The sequence below is a fragment of the Mesoplodon mirus genome (genome assembly GCF_964341445.2).
Source record: "Mesoplodon mirus genome assembly, chromosome: 10".
Classification (NCBI taxonomy): Eukaryota; Metazoa; Chordata; class Mammalia; order Artiodactyla; family Ziphiidae; genus Mesoplodon; species Mesoplodon mirus.
In genome coordinates this window covers 60,487,104-60,508,552 of record NC_138986.1, presented here as the reverse complement: position 1 = coordinate 60,508,552, position 21,449 = coordinate 60,487,104, and the positions used below count along the sequence as shown (strand labels likewise).

The window sequence follows — 21,449 nt, the reverse complement described above, 5'->3', positions numbered from 1 at the left end:
TCTAAAGAAGAGTCTGGGGTCTATCTCTGGATATTCTTCACTGAAGAGGTGTTACTATCAAGTAAGGGTATTTTATATTAACATAATACAACATTTTTCACAAAAGCAAGCTTGGAAGCAGAGATGAACATTTTAAACATTAAAATAATGTGGATTAAAACAAAATATGCATCAATTTTTGAGATAAAACAGAACATTTCAAAGAGCTGTTTGAGCTTTCAGCTAGCACTTTTCTGCCCTCATATTCTTTAGGATATACACTGTACTCACTTATCACAGTAGTTAGAAGTACTTAGGTAGAAGCGTGTGAGAAGCCTGCCCCAAACAATCGCATTATAATGACAAATACACAAACATACACACACACACACACACCCCATCCTATTTATACTAAAACCCCCTTCAGGGGCTTCCCTGGTGGTGCAGTGGTTGAGAGTCCGCCTGCTGATGCAGGGGACACGGGTTCGTGCCCAGGTCTGGGAAGATCCCACATGCTGCGGAGCAGCTGGGCCCATGAGCCATGGCCGCTGAGCCTGCACGTCTGGAGCCTGTGCTCCGCAACAGGAGAGGCCACAGCAGTGAGAGGCCCGCGTACCGTGAGAAAAAAAAAAAAAAACCTTCAGGATAGAACTATAGCCACTATTCTGCATATTCCCAATAAGCTTATTAAAGCATGCTACTCACAGGGAAGACTAAATAAGTAATATTTTAAAGCAATCACTGGCAGTAAGGCTGATGAGACTGAAAACAAAAGGATCAATAATCTGATCTCTTTGCCCAGAGATAAGCTTACATATTCTAGAAGAAAACTGAATAGGAGAAAGTATGCAGACCCTTCACCACTTGATATTTAATAAGTTGCATTTAATACTGGAGTCTGATTGAACAAAAATTAAATAAACTATTTGTCTGGGAGAAAAAAGAAAAAAAAAACCAAACTAGACTGAAACATGTCAGTTTTTAATCATTTTATCATGCCCAACCTCAGCTATTGGCTGGAGTTTGTTCTTTAGCCATGATATAATCAAACTGATATAAAATAACCATATATTTTTGTAACTGTTGATTTAACTGATAGGAAAGAATATACTCTTAATTTGTGAACATAAAAGTATAACAAACACAAACTTGTAAACGAACTAACCTTGAGGTTCACTGACCAACACCAAGCATTTTAATACTCCAGGGAGGAGTAGTTCAACCTCGTAAACATCAATGTTTGTTTCCTTAACAAGTTGGAGGATGAAGGCCAGAATGGATGCTAAGCGAGGAGGGAGCAAGGATCCTTTAAACTCAAAGTAGGATTTCCTGAAAAGAAGCACAATTTTATTTTTCCTTCTCTTTATAAAGTTTTAATAGAGCAGAATCAAATGTCATGCACTTTAAAGATACTGGCCTATTTTAGCTCCCAAATTAGTAAAACACAACTTTTAAAAAGTATGTATATTTTACCATGTTTTCTTCAAACCTAAGATTTTTGAAGCAATGACTGCACATCCTTTTGGCGTGCCATAAGGGCCAAAGCAGAATACAGATACAAACAAAATATAAAGCAACCTGGTCTTAAAATATACTTAATACACTTAATCAAAATCTAATAAAAATCTAACTTTCTAATATAAGCTTGACATCCTCTTATCAGTTCCTCAATGATGCAACATTTTCTCTAATGTCAAATTTGCATAAAGATTCTCTCCTCATATTTATTTATTTAGGGATTTGAAAGGGGGTCTTATTTTTCCAAATAAATAAGAGGACTATACTAGAAATCATCTTCCCATTCCAGCCAACCTCCTTCCTTCCCTTATGAAGTAAAAGAATCAGAGAGGTAATTTAGGATTTAATATCTTCTCTTAAAGTAGGACAATTTTTAGCATTCGAACTCAACAGAGGTCATAAAGATAATTTATCTGATTCATTTTTGTATCTCTACCTCTTAGAACAGGTCTCAGCTCATAACAGGTGTTCAGTGTACTTTTTTTAAGTGAATAAATGAAAGTGAAAATTGTTCAGTTTTTAAAAAGTCAAGACAACATGAATAAGTGTCAGATATAGCTAAATCTAAGCTAGACATCTAAATATACTTGCAAAGCAATAATAATTTGCCAAAATGGGGCATAGAAATCACTAAAGATTATAAATTCCTTAAGGGCAGAACTATGCCTTCATCATTTCTACTCTATACAATGACTTCCAACAAACATTACATATTACAAAATTCATTCACTCTTTTTGAGGGGCAAGGGCTTTTTATCTGTTTTGTTTAATAATGAATTCCCAACGCCTAGAAAAAACATTTATTTAGTACATGGTGTGCCAGTTACAAGTCTAAGGACAAGAGTGTAAAATATGGTTTCTGAAAGCATGGGGTTCACTGTTCAGTGGAAAAGTTAGATTAAAAAAAAAAGGACAATTATAATACATTGTGACAGGTGCTTTGAAAGATAATCCCAGAATTCTTAGGAATTCAGTAGAAGGGGCCCTAAGATGGGGAACTCCAGGAGTAGAAAAGCTTGGGATAGAGGAAGTCATAGGAGGCAATCTCTATTTCTTTCCTGAGTATTTAAAAAAACAGAAAAAGGAACTGTTACATGTTTAGGTATTCAACTAGAAATCATAAGAAAAACATTTTTACTGTATACAAAGTAAATAGGAAAGTCAAGGAAAGCAGCCAAGATCCTAAACACTGGGCTTTAACGACTTTAAGACCTTAAGGATTTGATTTCACTTCAGCACTTGTCGTTTGGTTTGTACTAAAATTACCTATGCAATGTCTCAAAAACAGTGGTAGCGTACTATAATCTTGTTGGAAATTCAGACACAAGTTAGGCAAAAATATCATGATTCTGTGAATTGAATCATCAAGAGCACGTGACTCCAGAAGAAGGGAAGAAGCATCATGGTGCACTGAGATATTAGGTGTAGGTCTCATAAAGTCTAGGTAGTATTTAGCCCAGAGGGATGGCATTTTAATGGAGAAAATGGTATGAACAAAGCTGTGAGGTAGGGAGATGTAAAGCATTTTTGAGGGTGATAATTAAACCCATCTCATTAGGGCTTGTAACAATATATGATGCCATATGTATTACATTTGGAAAAGTTAAGTGACAGATCATGGAGAGCTAAGGAGTATGGAGTTTATTGCACGAGTCAAAAAGGACTGAATAAAGGTTTGAAGGCAGGGAAGTGTCATACTGGAACAATATATTAGGAAAAGTAATATGGGGGAATTGTTTAGGTGGGACTGGAAGTAAAGACAAGAGATAGTGAAAGTAGTTAGGACACTGGCAATAGTCCAGGTATAATGTGATAAGAGAAAAGACATGTGAAAAGAGAAGGAAACAATCATTTGCCAAAGGCTGGAAAAGGGGAGGGAACAAAGAATATAAAGCTTTCAAACCTGAGTAACAGAACACTAGCAACACACAGAAAAGGTCAGAAGGGAGAACAGATCTTAGACATGGGATTCTGTCATGGGAGGTGATGGATAATATCAGGACATTAAAGCTACTAGATCATTAAAAACACATGAAAGAAAACTAGACAAGAATAATCTATATCACCACAGCATCTTAAAGTTTAAAAACTAATTTCATGTGAAGCTAAATACCTCATGAAGATAAAAAAAAGATATTTTCTACTGTTATAGTTAAAAGATATTGGAGTTTAGTAGAAAACCTAAGAAGTTTCATTGATTCATCTGCCTAATAATGAACTGAATTATTAAGACAGAGTAGACTAACAAAAATAGGACTTCATATTGCTTCCTTTTTCATATTAGCATTTATCTTTTCACTTAACCACCTTTTATAAAATACAATTACTTCATTTTGTACAGTACAAAATACAATTAGTGTTTATCTGATGGAAAAATAGATATACCTTTGGGACATATATAAGAAAAATAATAGCTACAGAGAAAACAAGCAATATAAAGAGCACTGTCTTAGGCTGACAAGTCATTCTGGTAAATTCTTAGACAATGCTTCTCAGGAAAAAAAAAGTTTCTAAACTCAGTATCCTAAGGGCTGCCAATACTTTTGAGATGCTTTGTCATTTTTTTATAGAGAATAATAAATTGTAAATACCACCTATTTTTAATATTTAGATGTACCTTATGACTTGTACAATGCATTTCTTTAGAGATGACATCGGTGGAACAGTGGCTGAGTTTCTCAATGCCAACAAAACAGGATGTTGCCCAAGACCTAAAACATGTGGTGAAGCTGGAAGAAACCGCCCAATATACTGCTCAATAACATTCCCTAGTAACTGAGTCAAATAGGCATTTGGATTTTGAGACTGACAACACACGATACACATGCCCTACAGGAGAAAAAAAAAAGAGACAGAAATATTAAAAGGTAAAGTTAAAAAAAAGATTTAGGAAGTTACTAATTTTGTCCCAAGCATTTATATCAGAATTTGTAACTTATCACAATCAACAAGAACAACTTCCATCATACAAACAGGTAATGTTTGTATGAAGCTCAGGGAGCAGCTGACCTTGGGTAACACCTATGCAGTGGTACCTAACCAAGCATACATGTACTGGGGGCACACACAGAGGAGGCAGGGGAGAAGAGTAGGGAGACAGATGAAGCTTCCTTCTGCCTCTCATCTTTAGAAAATTTCACCACCACACTCATCAGCTACATATATATGTATTACAAAGTTATAAAATATGTTTTAGTCTATTTTTAAGCTTATGGTACTGGTCATTTTGTCTGAGTAAGACTATAAAATTTATGCTAAAAATTTTCAATGTTAAGAAACATGATAAATTTTTTAAAAATATCAAAAGGAGAGAAATGCAGAAGATTAAGACTCAGAATAATGACAATTTATTTTGAGGTTTTTATATATCAGGCACTGTGCCACATGCTTTATATTCATTATTCCATTTAAATTTTTCAAAAAACAGCCCCACTGACTTAGTGTTATTTTATCTCTGATTTTACAGCTGGAGAAATTGAGGTTTCGAGAAGTTAAGAGTTTGATCAAGGTCATACAGAACTCACAATGTCTTGTTATATGTCTGCTGATTTAATCCCTTCTATTTATATAGAGGTTAATGAGATACTTTCATATGGACTGCAGTATTTGATACTTACAAACAAACCAACACCATGAGAAATAAAAATTTTTCCCGCTAATATTAGTAAATATTGCATTTTACTAAATAATCACCAACAGAGCAACAAATCATGCTGTAAAAGTTCATTTATAATTTGCTACTTTGTGATTCACAATGTGGTTTTTCCAGAGAAATAATCAGAAATGACTTTCATGTCTCCATTTTAACTATAAATGGTATTTACCCAATAGGAGATTTTGAAAGTTTATTTCTAATGAAAAATAGCACAGAGCTGTTAAAAACGTAAGCACTTGAATAACAATTGAAAAAAAAACCAAAACAATGGACTCCCCCACCCCTAGAGAAGACAGATGAAGAAGAGGAAAAGCTCTGTTTGAGGAAAAGCATGTTATATCAGAAGAAGATAAAGTAATAAATGGATACTTTTTAAAAAATTCTGAAGAGGAGAGCTTATACCTTTAAGAAATTAAAGATACAGCTCCAAGTCAGTTCTGTCAAATGGATAATTTACCAACATTTTCAGGAAGTTTATAAGAATTCTTATTAAGTGGACTGTTGGTTTCAGACGGCCACATGGAGCAAGCACTCCACACTGCTATTGACATAAGCAGCCACCATGGAATCTAGGAAGTATTCTATTTCTGTTACTCTACAACACATACTCAGCAACTTTGTGACTGGAGATCCTAAGTGTTTCTAAAATCTGCTGTGCACCTGTATACCCACTGCCTTAGTTCAAAACCTTCAGATAATGAACTACTCGCTACCTTCCAAGTCTCCAATCTAACCTCCACACCAACCTAAACGTTGACCAGAATCACCTTTCTAAAAATGTAAATATGGTATGTCACTCCCACTTTTTTGCCCCAAATCCATCAAGAGTCCCCACGTATTACAAGAACAAGTCCAAACTTCTTAGTATGCCACAAAAAAACCCATCACTATGTGGCCCCTCCTGTATGAGCCTCCAGCCACACCAGAATTATTTGCTTTTTCCCCATGTGTCATGTTTTCTTATAGCTTATGGCCTCTACATGCTGTTCCCTCTGACAGGAACAGTCCTTCAACTCCTACCCACTCTGCTCTTTAACACCTAATATCCTTTACTACAGCTATCTTCTCTTGCATCTCCTCATCCCAGTCTGGCTGACGGATAGCTGAGGCCTCTAAGGAAAATACTGAGCACACTGATGGGAGTGTCTCTGCTGGTTGGTCTTTTCTCTCAACTTTAAGTTTCTTGAGGGTGCAGCTTTTGCTTCTTCCATCTTTGTATTCAGAGCCCAAACCAAAAGGAATTTTAAACCTGTTCAATGGAAGTGCAACATCACACATGTACATTAGGATTACAATGTATGGTTTTGATATCTGCAATTAGTAAACTGTTTTAAGGCAGGTGTCAATTTTCTTTTTTTTTAACTTTTAAGTAGGCACACTTACTATACCTGGAGATACAAAGGCAGACTCTTCTGAATTGCAGTCAACATAGGTGCAGGCAGCTCCTTTTCTTGCTGTAATACTGTATGTGGCAGCAGTAAACAGTCTATGATCCGGAATAGTAATTTTTGGGCTTTAGAGGTGGCAAAGATCTGTGCCCATGATTTCACAAGAGTTCCTAACACAGAAGAGCAGTAAGAGAAATTATGGTTATCTTCTAACCAGAAAATTTTGTCATTCCACTAAAAAAAAGTATATTTATAACACGTAGGACCAAGTTAAAGTTGGCAATAGGAAGAAACATGTATTAAGAGTCAAAAGACTTATGCCAAGTATTTTGCTAAAGAGAAAACTCTCTGAGTTCTGGGCCAAGAAAAACATACATTTCCTGAGCAACTGGCATTTAATACATACACACAACGTGTGGTTATACACTATGTGAATATATAGATTGAAGGTTGCAATTAACCAGATCTCTCTTTTTGCTTTGGTTGCTAGGAAACTCAGAGGCAAATTTATAGTTCATCTCTAAGAACATTGTAAGATCATATATTATGCTTTTATGTATATATTCACTTTTCCCTGGGCTTCATTATGCTACTCTCCATTTTATTGATACCCTTATTTCTTCATATTTTACATTTAATTTACAGGCTGTCTCAACCCAGTTTGCAACAAGAAGAGGTATAACTAAATTTAATTGTTAAAGCAGGAAAAAAGATTAGCTGTAACATCTTGAAGCAATCACTTAACTTCCTGGAACTTCAGTTTTTATAAGTTTCAGTTATTTAACATGAGCAAAAAATGAATTTAAATTTTGATTCAAAAGAAGAGAAACAGGGCTTCCCTGGTGGCGCAGTGGTTGAGAGTCCACCTGCTGATGCAGGGGACACGGGTTCGTGCTCCGGTCCGGGAAGATCCCACATGCCGCGGAGTGACTAGGCCCGTGAGCCGTGGCCTCTGAGCCTGTGCGTCCGGAGCCTGTGCTCCGCAACGGGAGAGGCCACAATAGTGAGAGGCTCGTGTACGGCAAAAAAAAAAAAAAAGAGAGAAACAGACTTCTTTACTACATGAAATATATTATGGTTTCTTTGATGATGGGAGTCTGTCAATTGCTACATTTAATGATAGTAAAACGTATCAAATGAGCACCTTTTGTTTAATAAAGTAATTAAGAGTAGATATATACTTCCCTTTAGAGTATATTACTGCAACTGAGGTCTCCTTTACTGAAAAATATGAATTTAAAAGGAGATCATTAAGTACTTGTCCAAACAGCAATGGTACATGTGCTGCATAAACTTTTATATTTTATTCCATCTTAGAAAAGCAAAAAAGATGATAAAATTCAAAGTTGCTTCCATAAAACAAAAAGTTTAAAATTCAAGCTCTGAAGGAAAACAAAAATATGATTATAGAAGGATATATAGATGTTTAAAAAAAAAGAACCCAACTAATAATCACTTCTAAGAACAACAAACAGCAACATTAATCTTCTGTTGTAAAAGGAAATACAATAATCAATCATAAAGAAACACAATGCTCATTTAGCAACATTTTAAATAGTGCTGGCTTCTTATTCTTCCAGTGAGTGAAAAATTTGAGGATGACGGCAATGTAAGAAAACCTCACATTCTAAGCAACATTAGTATACCAGTAAGACGAACTGCCATCACCACCAACATTTGAAATGATTCATATCACTCTTAAGTGTCACACAGGTATTAACTTATAAAGAGCAAGGAACTTCCAACCCAAAATGCATCATCTACCCTCGTATACTATCTTGTGCAATGGTTAAAACACTGTGCTGAAGACCTTAAGTTTTATGAGTTCAGAGAAAGTAGAGATGACACATTTGTTTTACTGCAATATCAAGCCCCTACTTTGAAACTTTAGCAAAGAACGTTCAGATGTGTAGGGAATTAAAAATGCAAAGAAAAAGAAAATTTTTACGTAAAAAAACTTTGAGAAAGGTTTAAATACACAGAGTAGCTTTGTAAGAAACCTAGTATTTTTCCTGGCTATAAACTATTACTTATTTACTGATAAAGCTGAAAATACAGAAAACTTGTGGGGAACATACACCCACAATTGAAAGAGAGCCATATTAGAATTTTTTTTTTAACATCTTTATTGGAGTATAATTGCTTTACTCCAATAAAGTAAATAAAAATTTACTTTACTCTAATGGTGTGTTAGTTTCTGCTTATAAAAAGTGAATCAGTTATACATATACATATGTTCCCATATCTCTTCCCTCTTGCATCTCCCTCCCTCCCACCCTCCCTATCCCACCCCTCTAGGTGGTCACAAACCACCAAGCTGATCTCCCTGTGCTATGTGGCTGCTTCCCACTAGCTATCTGTTTTATGTTTGGTAGTGTATATATGTCCATACCACTCTCTCACTTTGTCCCAGCTTACCCTTCCCCCTCCCCATATCCTCAAGTCCATTCTCTAGTAGGTCTGCATCTTCATCCCCATCCTACCCCGAGGTTCTTCATGACCTTTTTTTTTGTTTCCTTAGATTCCATATATATGTGTTAGCATATGGTATTTGTTATTCTCTTTCTGACTTACTTCACCCTGTATGACAGACTCTAGGTCCATCCACCTCACTACAAATAACTCAATTTCGTTTCTTTTTATGGCTGGGTAATATTCCATTGTATATATGTGCCATATCTTCTTTATCCATTCCTCTGTTGATGGACACTTAGGTTGCTTCCATGTCCTGGCTATTGTAAATAGAGCTGCAATAAACATTGTGGTACATGACTCTTTTTGAATTATGGTTTTCTCTGGGTATATGCCCAGTAGTGGGATTGCTGGGTCGTATGGTAGTTCTATTTGTAGTTCTTTAAGAAACCTCCATACTGTTCTCCATAGTGGCTGTATCAATTTACATTCCCACCAACAGTCCAAGAGTGTTCTCTTTTCTCCACACCCTCTCCAGCATTTATTGTTTCTAGATTTTTTGATGATGGCCATTCTGACTGGTGTGAGATGATATCTCATTGTAGTTTTGATTTGCATTTCTCTAATGATTAATGATATTGAGCATCCTTTCATGTGTTTGTTGGCAATCTGTGTATCTTCTTTGGAGAAATGTCTATTTAGGTCTTCTGCTCATTTTTGGATTAGGTTGTTTGATTTTTTGTTATTGGGCTGCATGAGCTGCTTGTAAATTTTGGAGATTAATCCTTTGTCAGTTGCTTCATTGGCAAATATTTTCTCCCATTCTGAGCGTTGTCTTTTGGTCTTGTTTATGGTTTCCTTTGCTGTGCAAAAGCTTTTAAGTTTCATTAGGTCCCATTTGTTTATTTTTGTTTTTATTTTGATTTCTCTAGGAGGTGGGTCAAAAAGGATCTTGCTGTGATTGATGTCATAGAGCGTTCTGTCTATGGTTTCCTCTAAGAGTTTGATAGTGTCTGGCCTTACATTTAGGTCTTTAATCCATTTTGAGTTTATTTTTCTGTATGGTGTTAGGGAGAGTTCTAATTTCATACTTTTATATGTACTTGTCCACTTTTCCCAGCACCACTTATTGAAGAGGCTGTCTTTTCTCCATTGTATATTCTTGCCTCCTTTATCAAAGATAAGGCGACCATATGTGCGTGGGTTTATCTCTGGGCTTTCTATCCTGTTCCATTGATCTATCTTTCTGTTTTTGTGCCAGTACCATATTATCTTGATTATTGTAGCTTTATAGTATAGTCTGAAGTCTGGGAGCCTGATTCCTCCAGCTCCATTTTTCGTTCTCAAGATCGCTTTGGCTCTTCAGGGTCTTTTGTGTTTCCATACAAATTGTGAAATTTTTTGTTCTAGTTCTGTGAAAAATGCCAGTGGTAGTTTGATAGGGATTGCATTGAATCTGTAGATTGCTTTGGGTAGTAGAGTCATTTTCACAATGTTGATTCTTCCAATCCAAGAACATGGTATATCTCTCCATCTATTTGTATCATCTTTAATTTCTTTCATCAGTGTCTTATAATTTTCTGCATACAGGTCTTTTTTCTCCTTAGGTAGGTTTATTCCTAGATATTTTATTCTTTTTGTTGCAATGGTAAATGGGAATGTTTTCTTAATTTCACTTTCAGATTTTTCACCATTAGTGTATAGGAATGCCAGAGATTTCTGTGCATTGATTTTGTATCCTGCTACTTTACCAAATTCATTGGTTAGCTCTAGTAGTTTTTCGGTAGCATCTTTAGGATTCTCTATGTAGAGTATCATGTCATCTGCAAACAGTGACAGCTTTATTTCTTCTTTTCTGATTTGGATTCCTTTTATTTCTTTTTCTTCTCTGATTGCTGTGGCTAAAACTTCCAAAACTATGTTGAATAATAGTGGTGAGAGTGAGCAACCTTGTCTTGTTCCTGATCTTTGTGGAAATGGTTTCAGTTTTTCACCACTGAGGACAATGTTGGCTGTGGGTTTATCATACATGGCCTTTATTATGTTGAGGAAAGTTCCCTGTATGCCTTTCTGCAGGGTTTTTATCATAAGTGGGTGTTGAATTTTGTCGAAAGCTTTCTCTGCATCTACTGAGATGATCATATGGTTTTTCTCCTTCAATTTGCTAATATGGTGTATCACATTGATTGATTTGCGTATATTGAAGAATCCTTGCATTCCTGGAATAAGCCCCACTTGATCATGGTGTATGATCCTTTTAATGTGCTGTTGGATCACAGTAGAATTCTTACATATTAACTTATTTTCTACTCTATGTATATACTAAGCCTTAAAAAAAAGAATTGGGATCATTACAATATATATTTTTAAATGTATTTATAGGTTGAAAGTAACTTTGCTTATTTAGTAAAATTACAAAATGCATTATGTATTATTAGCTAGGTTTATAACATTATTATTTTTTTAATTAATTAATTAATTAATTAATTATTTTTGCTGTGTTGGGTCTTCGTTTCTGTGCGAGGGCTTTCTCTAGTTGTGGCAAGCGGGGGCCAGTCTTCATCGCAGTGCACAGGCCTGTCACTATCGCGGCCTCTCTTGTCGCGGAGCACAGGCTCCAGACGCGCAGTCTCAGTAGTTGTGGCTCACGGGCCTAGTTGCTCCGTGGCATGTGGGATCCTCCCAGCCCAGGGCTCGAACCCGTGTCCCCTGCATTAGCAGGTAGATTCTCAACCAGTGCGCCACCAGGGAAGCCCTATAACATTATTAAGTTCCAGAAATATTTATTTAGTATATGGCATCTTCTACAATGGAGAAGCTCTTTAACCACTGTACCCTCAGTTCCCAATCCAGTGCCTGACATACACTCACTAAATGTTCTTATTTGTCCAAAATACAATACGACTATAGGAATAAAAAGTTCTAAAGATACGGCCACTAACCATAAGCACGTTTAAATTTTCCTGGGGGCACACCAAATAGACAGATAATTATAATAAGTGGTAAACTACAAAAATGTCAGAGCAGAGGACAGATGAAGCACAGTCAGGGAGAGCAGGTCTTCTTGGGCTGGACCCTGAAGGATCATGGGTAGAATTTCAATTACAAAGACCAAAGGGGAAGAATGATCCCAAGAAAGAAGGATGATCAAAAGGAAAGGGATGGAAACAGGAAAATTAGAGATATAAAGAATGAGGGGGGAAAAAAAAGATATAAACAGGAGGAAAGTGGAAGATACTACTGAGAAATCAATCCTGCTTTCTCAGAAATCACCTAGCTACAGTGAAGACCCCAGACACCTTAATCTGGAGGGGTTTTGTCAACAGTTCGCACCTCCCACTACGGCCTTGCAAGCGAAAAGCAGAGGCATCCTCAGGGAGGAGCAGGCCAGGAGAGCAAAGCACAGTGTTTCCGTGGTTAGCTCTCTTTCCCTCAGGTGGATGTGATATCCCAACCCCAGCACACCTAGAAAAGGTTCTAACTCTCAAAAGTTTATATTTGCTCTTTCTCTATTTTGTTCTAAACTTTGTACATGTAGAAGACAGTAAATTATCTGTTCCTAATTTCTGTTGACTAAACCGGTAACACTGTAGCAGTGTACTCTTTTCCCAGTTTCTGAGATCTAGACAAAGGGAAAGAATACAGTATCCACTTGCCACTAAATCAAAAAATCAACCATATAACAAAACAAAGAAGGCCCTCAATACTTCATAAGGAGAATTTTGTCCCGGGTCTATGTATCACCAATCCAAATGATTTTGCAGCTCCTGATAAGACAATCACATATTTTGTAAAATACAGGCATACTTCCGAAATCATACATTTAGCTTAGCAAAAATCTAATAGCAACTAATAAATTATAAGCTTAAATGCTATGGACCTAGAGTCTGTCATACAGTGAAGTAAGTCAGAAAGAGAAAAACAAATACTGTATGCTAACACATATATATGGAATCTTAAAAAAAAAAAAAAGGTCATGAAGAACCTAGGGGTAGGACGGGAATAAAGACGCAGACCTACTAGAGAATGGACTTGAGTATATGGGGAGGGGGAAGGGTAAGCTGGGACAAAGTGAGAGAGTGGCATGGACATATATACAGTACCAAATGTAAAACCGATAGCTAGTGGGAAGCAGCCACGTAGCACAGGGAGATCAGCTCTGTGCTTTGTGACCACCTAGAGGGGTGGGACAGGGAGGGTGAGAGGGAAGAGATATAGGGATATATGTATATGTATAGCTGATTCATTTTGTTATAAAGCAGAAACTAACACACCATTGAAAAGCAATTATACTCCAATAAAGGTATTAAGAAAAAAAAAAGCTTAAATGCTGAAATACATGTTAACCTACATCATACTAAATTAAATTTATAATAAATTCTCATTTATGTTTCTTTAAAATTAAAATGACCGAATTGCTACTATTGCTTTCACTACATTCTACATCATCCATATTTACACATTTTCACATTCTCCTTTATATTTCACAACAAAGATAAAAGGTTTCAGACAGCCCAAATCAGGTTTATTCATATGTTCAGAAGATCAAAGGGAACAGATATAAGGTTTTGGTCACAGAGAAAAAAAAAAAACTTAAATTCTGTATAAAAACTTCTAAGGAAATCCTTCTCATTTCCCTTTATCCAGTCCCTAGTTTTGGTTAGCAACATGGTTTTAGTGAACAAAGATATTCAAATTACTGACTTCCTAAAGAAAAATGAACTCTGTTGTTACAGAACAGACACATTCTTTTTGAAAGAAGAAAACATAGTATTGTGAGAAACAAGATTTGAAGCATATGTATCTTCAGTGCTGTAATAAATCCTTTCCTGACCTCCTTCATACAGAGCAGACCATAAAAACAGAAGAAAGTGATGGCTTTCTGATGTTTTAAATTCTAACAAAGCATAGGTAAGCGCTGAAAAAAGGTCCATTTTAATTATGCAGGCATTCACAATGTTAGTGATTCAGAAGACTATTGGTAGCAAACTGGAGTTGGTATATTTTCTGTATTGATCATAATTAATTTTAATATTAACCAAGCATAACAAGAAAAGTTCTGAAAGGAGGTGGGGCAAGACAGAGATACACTTGAAAGCCAACATGAATTATTTTAAACTAAATCACTGTCTTTCAGATCATTCTTAAGACTGTACAGACAGCAGTGATTTAGCTAGTGTGTTAGTATATTCCTATCCATCACGATACTATAGGCTCAACCTAGGGAAGTTTTAATAATGTCAGGAATACATACCCATCATCGTATAAGTCAGCTGCAGACCTGCACTGGAAATTTTTTTTCCCAAATAAGGTTTTATATATTTTAATATTTCACCAAGGTATTCTAAGGACTTTGTGACCATGGTGGATTTATCAGAAAGTGTCGGCAGATTCCCGTAAGTTATACCAACAGCCTATAAATAAGGGAAAACATGATTTAGCATTCCAAGATTTATATAATACAGATTTTGAAAAATAAAGATAATTTCTCTTTCTACATACACACATGCACACACACATCCCTTACATTTAAGCCTTCATCCTTAACTTTCCAATAAATGTTCATAGCAATTAAAATCCAGGTAAAAAGAATTATCTTGCCTTTTATAATTAAAATAAAGGTTAAAGGAAAAATTTTAAAAATCAGTTCACCAATAATTATGAGTCAGCAAAGTATTAGTAAAAGATACCTGGAACTGATATACAAGAAGCTTATAACCACATCACATCAAGCATTCCAAACAGGTTGGCTCACCATATCTCTAGGACATGACTGGGAATTCTAAATCCCCAAATTCCTACAAAAAAGACCTACAGATGAGGTTAACAGACTCTTACAAGTGAGACCTCCATAAATAAAGTTCAGCTTTATGATATGAGTTGACTTTTTCCCCTAGAATTTTCTTTATAAGCCATTAGATGCCAGCTTAACTTTCTCAGAGGAAAAAAAGGATGAGGTACAAAGGGTAGAAATGGCAAAATGGGGAGGCTGAGGAGAGAAATGTGAGGTGAAGTAGTAGAGAATAATGGTGAAGTGAGAAGAGGAAGGGATATAAATGAGAGGATGAGTTGAGGGAAGGTGAGAATAAAGAAGAGTTGAGAAGTCACTAGAAGAATCAAGGGATATGGGGATATATGTATAGCTGGTTCACTTTGTTATAAAGCAGAAACTAACACACCACTGAAAAGCAATTATACTCCAATAAAGATGTTAAAAAAAAAGAATCAAGAGAAAACTGGCTAGAGATGGGTTAGAAGGTTTGAGGAGAGTAGTAAAGTTTCCAAGCCATTATTGGGAACTTAACAATGAATTTCAATTACCCAGATTGGACCATGAATGGCACCAGTATGCATGGTTATGTGATTTTTCTCCTGCAGCTCTCAGGAAATAACACAAAGGAAAGAAGGCAGGTAGGTGGTTGTACCGATCCAAAGTTGAAGATTTGCACGTTTAACAATAAGACAAAGGATGGAAGATTGTGAGTGTGTTGGTTAAGGGTAGTTGAAGTGAGGCCTCCAAGGTAGATAGGGAAGTTAAGGGTAGTTAAGGTAGATAAGGAAGAAAGTGAGACCCTGACAGAATGTTGCGCTTGGATAAAAGGGAGAGGAAGGTCATGATGAAGTCACTCAGAGAAATGGAAGGAAAGCAGTGATAGTCAATGAGCTTTCAGATGCTCCAAGTGATGCCATGGTTCAGTGATTAGTCATGGCAGTAGGTGGATGACAGCAGAAGTGAAGATCACTGAAAGACTACTGGAGAAGTTTTGAAATGAGGGCTCAAGATAAGTTATCCAAGGTGATATTAAAGTTAGCCATGGTGATGATAAAATGTAGAATGGAGGAAAAGATAAGGAACCTAGTGAACTTGAACGATTGGGAGGTAGACAGCTGAGAATAAGAGATATACTTGATGAATCCCCTTTTCCATTTAGCTCTCTGCCCTTGGTTCTCTATACTTCTTTCCCTAGACCAGAAATTCTCAAACTTTTCATCTCAGTTCCCTTTTACACACTTAAAAATTGAGGATCTTAAAAAGCTTATCATTTGGGCTATATCTATTGATATTTATTATATTACAAATTACAATAGAAAGATTTAATTTATTCATTTAAAAATAATAAAGATTATGTTAATATAAGTCATATTTTTAGTGAAAAATAACTTTCTTTTCCGAAACAAACCAAAAAAAATAGTGGTAAGTGGCAATTTTTTTACATCTTTGCAAATCTCTTTAATGTCTAGCTTAAGAGAAGACAGTTACATCCTCATATCTGCTTCTGCATACAAGCTGTTGCAATACGTTGCAGATAAAAACAGTTAATATTTCTGTCAATATTAGAAAATTAAGAAAGACATACATATTTAACCCATACATCAAACAAGAGATCACAATGGAAATTGAAAAATATTCTAAAATACAAAATAATGAAAATATTGCAAATAAATCTTGTGGAATGAAGTTAAATTTGTGCTAAATGAAGAATTTATAGTCTTCAATTTAGATATTACAAAGAACAAGCCTCTGAAAATAAATTTTCTAAGTATAAATATAAGATAGAAAAAGAACAGTAAAGTACAAGAGTGAAAAATCATAAAAATAAAAGCAAAAAAAAAAAAAACAATTAAGTCTCACAAATATATGTAGCTGGAAGAGGAAAAAGTATTCTAATAAATTTTTCAGATAATTTTGGGAATTCCTCTTTGATATTACACCAAAACTTGACAAGTGGTATTTCTTAAAGGTTAGTTGTAACATGGAGTCCAAAATCATGTCAATGAACGTTCTGTTCTCTGCTACGTTATAAGCCATTGGTCTGTCTTGTGCTTTGAATGAATGTTTTCCACACATGCATACTTTCTAAAAAGCCTGTACTTGTTATCTGAAAAATTTTGGTTCATTGAGTTATACAGCTTCCCAATTTGGACAACACATTTCATTGTCCATATTTTTAAAAAATCGTATTTGTTAATATCACCAGTGTTGTCAGAAAGTCTTTAATTATCAAGAAACTCTCAAGCTCATGATGACAAATACACATGTTCCAAAATTCTAATTTTCTTAAAAGCTCAAATTATGTTATTATCAAAAAATGCTGTCAGTTGACTTCTTTGAAGTGATAGGCTCATTTTTTTTTTTTTTTTTTTTTTTTGTGGTACGCGGGCCTCTCACTGTCGTGGCCTCTCCCGCTGCGGAGCACAGGCTCCGGACGTGCAGGCTCAGCGGCCATGGCTCACGGGCCCAGCCGCTCCGCGGCATGCGGGATCCTCCTGGACCGGGGCACGAACCCATGTCCCCTGCATCGGCAGGCGGACTCCCAACCACTGCGCCACCAGGGAAGCCCGATAGGTTCATTTTTAAGAAAATATTTGCAAAATACCCGAGTCTGAATAACCATACTTTGTCAGTTGTTCTTTCACGGTAAAAGCGGTCAGTTCAGCTTACAACTCAATCTCATAAGTGGCTCTCACTTAGACAACAATCTTGCTTTCATATGCATCAAAAGTACTTTAAATATATTTCCTATTGTCATTCACAGAATACTAAAAGGGCATGTACTCAAGGGTCAAAATTTATTAAAATTAGTAACTTTACTGCTTCATTAATGATACTCTTAAGTCAAACTGGCTTTTTTCCCTGTCTCTGATTGCATGGCCTTGAAAATTATACTGACTACTAGTATAATCTTGGGCCATGGTGTTGATTTCTGTTACAGCTTTTACGCTATTTGTACAAACACCAATATAGTTTTGAGCTCACAGAACCCCTGAAAAGTATTAGTGACTCGTAGAGGTCTATGAAACAGACATTTAAGAACCAGTGCCCTAGATTTCAATATTTCTCTATGTTTAGCCTTAACCTCCCCAGACTATGAGATGTATATTTTTCAGTGCCTTGACTACCCTTACCTTCATGTCACACTATCATTTCTGTGCAGAGAAGAGTTAATATAGCAGGGCCCAATGTCATTACCCTTAAGAGGCCTATTTGCAAGGTTGGTCCTTGGTTGGTTTTTGGACCCTTAGATTTTCCCCATCAGTTCCCAATAAGAATGGCTCACTGTGCCTAAACAGTTTGTGCAACCAATACAGTTTATACTGAATATCTGCTTTCCTTCTGGGAGTCTGGATTTTTAAAAGTGCCAGACAAACAGGTCCTAGGTGACCAGCCCCCATTAAAAACTCTGGGCACTGGGTCACTAATGAGCTCCCCTGGTTGACAGATTTCATAGGTGTTGTCCCAATTCCTTGCTGGGAGAATTAAGCATGTACAGTGTAATATCACTGTAAGAGGACTCTTGGAAGCTGTGCCTGGTTTCTCCAGACTTCACCCATGCACTTTTTCTCTTTGTTGACTGTACTTTGAAACCTTTCACTGTAATAAGTCATAGATGTAAGTACAACTATATGCTGAGTTCTGTGAGTCCTCCTAGTGAATCATAATAGCACCCGGGGTGGGGTGACCATGAGCACCCCTGACACAACCTCAAACTAAACAGGTTTAAAATTGGACTTCTCACCTACTTCTGCCCCACTCTAAATCATGATGTTCCTTTTTCTCCTTAAGGTCATCATTTTTCTGGTTAAACACAGTATTTATTTCATAATCATTCAAAAATCCCAGAATGCAATCTTCAATTCCTCCTAGCTCACTAGCTTCTGGCATTAGTGTTCCTGCACCTTTAATTTACTCTACTGTTACCAATTTTCTTAAAGTCATTTGATCAAATCAGACCTACTTAAAAATTTATAAAGCCTGTTCACAGGATAAAATCTAACTTCTTATACCATGATGCTCTGAATTCTTAACCTACTGATTGACCTATCAACTAACTGACACTTAGCATATACTGTCTTATATTATTATTTTAGCCTTTGTGTATATCTTGTATTCTCAGACAAGTAAAAGTTCTCTAAGATCAAAGACTAGTTCTTTTGGTTCTTCAAATCCCCAAGAAATCCTCACATAATACTATCTAGCATTTAGCAAACAACTATTATTTAGTGAGTAGTTAAAAAGCAATTAATTTGGACAGGATTAAATTAGGAGAGCCTTCGAAAATGATCAGTGTAGTGCATGACTTCTACTTCCCTTTCTGGTTCAATATGGTCCCCAGCATAGGTGTTGAATTAATTAATGATGGAGATCCAATCAACAACTAAATAAAAGGCTCCAGAGAAATATGTATTTTATATCTACATCTACTACTACGAAATATTTTTAGGATTTACATGACATCTCTAACTGTAACAATTGTACTTTAACTTAATGAAAACCAATGCAAGAATTCACATTTATGGAAAGAGCTTATGGATTGTAAGGATCTTCGCTGCAGTTAATACCAACTACTCTGTGGGAAAATAAACTAAGTTTTACTGTGAATAGCTTACAAAAACACTAATCCAAGCACATTAACGACTTCAGTTAGGCTACAAAACAAAGACTATTACATAAGACAGATTCCTACAAAATGAATAATTAAAAATACAGTATTGAATGGGATTATTTATTACAGAGGCAAAATAAAACAAATGGATTGGTTTTTAAATCCCCAACCATGCTATGATATGAAGTAGTTGGTGCTTATGCTGAATACCCTAAAATTTTACTGTAAAATTTACACTGTTCATTACAGGGTGGTAAACATTAAGTTGGAACTATTATGGACCATATACAAGGAAATTTAAGTACCTGAAGAATATTGTTATCTAACAATTTCAGCAATAAGATACTCCTACAATTTAGATCAGACTTGGAGTTAAGGCTTTTATGTGGCATTCTTTACTCTTATTATTTTTTATTACACGTAATTCTTCTGCTGTCCTGAAGAGTGAGTTGTGCTATATCTTAGATTCACATTTTTATTCCTTCAGAATTTTATAATAGCGGCAACCAGTAATATGATTCAATTTAAAATAATTCATTTTATGGAAAAACTTTATGAACACTTCAAGATTTTTGGAAAAATAATTGTAACTGATCTGAACAATTATATTAATGAATAAAAAATACCTCGAGGAACAGAACAAGTGCTTTTTTAGGGTCTTCTTGGATAGGTAAATATTCAACTTGAGCCTTTGAGAGAATATTCTTTACTTCTGAGAGTTTAAATAGCAACCTTGTCAGTTCAGCCAACTGTTCCATGTAGTCTTTTTCTGTTAAAATAAAATATTTATATAATGTGTTCATAAATTTATGTTATATATATATACACACACACACACACACACACACACACACACACACACACACACACACACACACACATATATATGGGAGAACAGGGAATGTATCATTCTTCATTTATGACAGCGCTTTCTTTTAAAATTAAAATTTCCACATTATTAAAAACTTCTAAGTTTCTCTCACTATGGGAAGGCTTTATTTAAAAACAAACAAATGAGTATTTGTGAACGTCCTAGTCCCAAAAGCTATTCATGTAAAGCCAACTAATGTAATAATATATAAAAGTAAATTTGGAGCATTTTTTAAGTCCAGCCTTTGTGGGATTTATGAATGGCCATAAACAATAGGTTTAGGATAAGGCACGCCCTACAGACAATCAGAACTGTATGGGATATTAAAAACAAAAAAAATACAAGGAAATGGGATGAAATTATTCATAATTGGATATTTTTCTTTATAGGGTGTTAACAGTGTGATATTTGGTTATTTACTTCATATTTCCACTTTTTTTGTGATCAGTTTCTTCAAGGTAAAAAAATAGCTCGTCATTTGAGAGCAAATTTTTGTTCCTAGCTTCCAAGGAAACAGTTCTTTTATCTTTATAGGAGAGAAATTTGTCCTATACAGTTACGGGAAAATATCAAGAAAAAGAAACAGGCTGCAAAAGGAAGTAAATTTCTGTTCATATTAATACCTATTTACAAATATATTTTTTATCTTTCCTATTAATTTATATAATGAAACAGGAAATTTTAAACATACTTAGCTATCTAGAAAGCAAATCACCTGCAATACTTACCAACTGCCTGTTCAGTATTTAAATCAATGAACGAGTCATCTGGCACATAAAGGTTTTTTATATACATTTGCAAAATGCAACGGATCCATGATCTTATAGTTAGGGCTTGAAAAGATACACAGCCTGAATGAGAAAGTGCTTCACATAACATGCTGTAAAAATAAGTTGACGGATATTAAAAAGAGAAACCCAAACAAAACCCTGATAATGTATTCCCTGAGTACAGAGATTCAGAAATAAAGGAAAACATGCTAATATCCCCCAGTTCTTGGCCTCACTTATTTTACAGACAAACACACTAATGCAGACATGCATTGCTGAAAATATACTCTACAGACACACACAAAATGATATTTTAGACAAATATTCTTGCTTTCATTTGTAATGCCCTAGTTTTTAATTTTCCTTTTTCCACTGATGGCATACATATAGGCTAATGCCAAAGGAGAAAGGGAAAGAAGAACATGGTTAAAATTAGAAAAACAAGGAAGGGGATTAACTAGCTAGGTGAGA

At 35.5% G+C, this 21,449-nt stretch overlaps 1 protein-coding gene across 3 annotated transcripts in view; it reads right to left on the bottom strand.

The window, feature by feature from the left end:
* MMS22L (MMS22 like, DNA repair protein) overlaps nucleotides 1-21,449 on the bottom strand; it is a 155,641-nt gene that overhangs the window by 28,075 nt on the left and 106,117 nt on the right. For all 3 annotated transcript variants that reach the window (XR_014295079.1, XR_014295080.1, XM_082633330.1), the window contains exons 17-22: nucleotides 20,937-21,088; nucleotides 19,964-20,106; nucleotides 14,207-14,366; nucleotides 6,541-6,710; nucleotides 4,115-4,326; nucleotides 1,145-1,308 (exon numbers count right to left, since the gene is read on the bottom strand). Coding sequence is in view for 1 of the 3 variants with exons in the window: in XM_082633330.1 (XP_082489456.1) it covers nucleotides 1,145-1,308; nucleotides 4,115-4,326; nucleotides 6,541-6,710; nucleotides 14,207-14,366; nucleotides 19,964-20,106; nucleotides 20,937-21,088 (1,001 nt within the window). In the remaining 2 variants the exon portion in view is untranslated. The remainder of the gene's footprint in view (nucleotides 1-1,144; nucleotides 1,309-4,114; nucleotides 4,327-6,540; nucleotides 6,711-14,206; nucleotides 14,367-19,963; nucleotides 20,107-20,936; nucleotides 21,089-21,449) is intronic.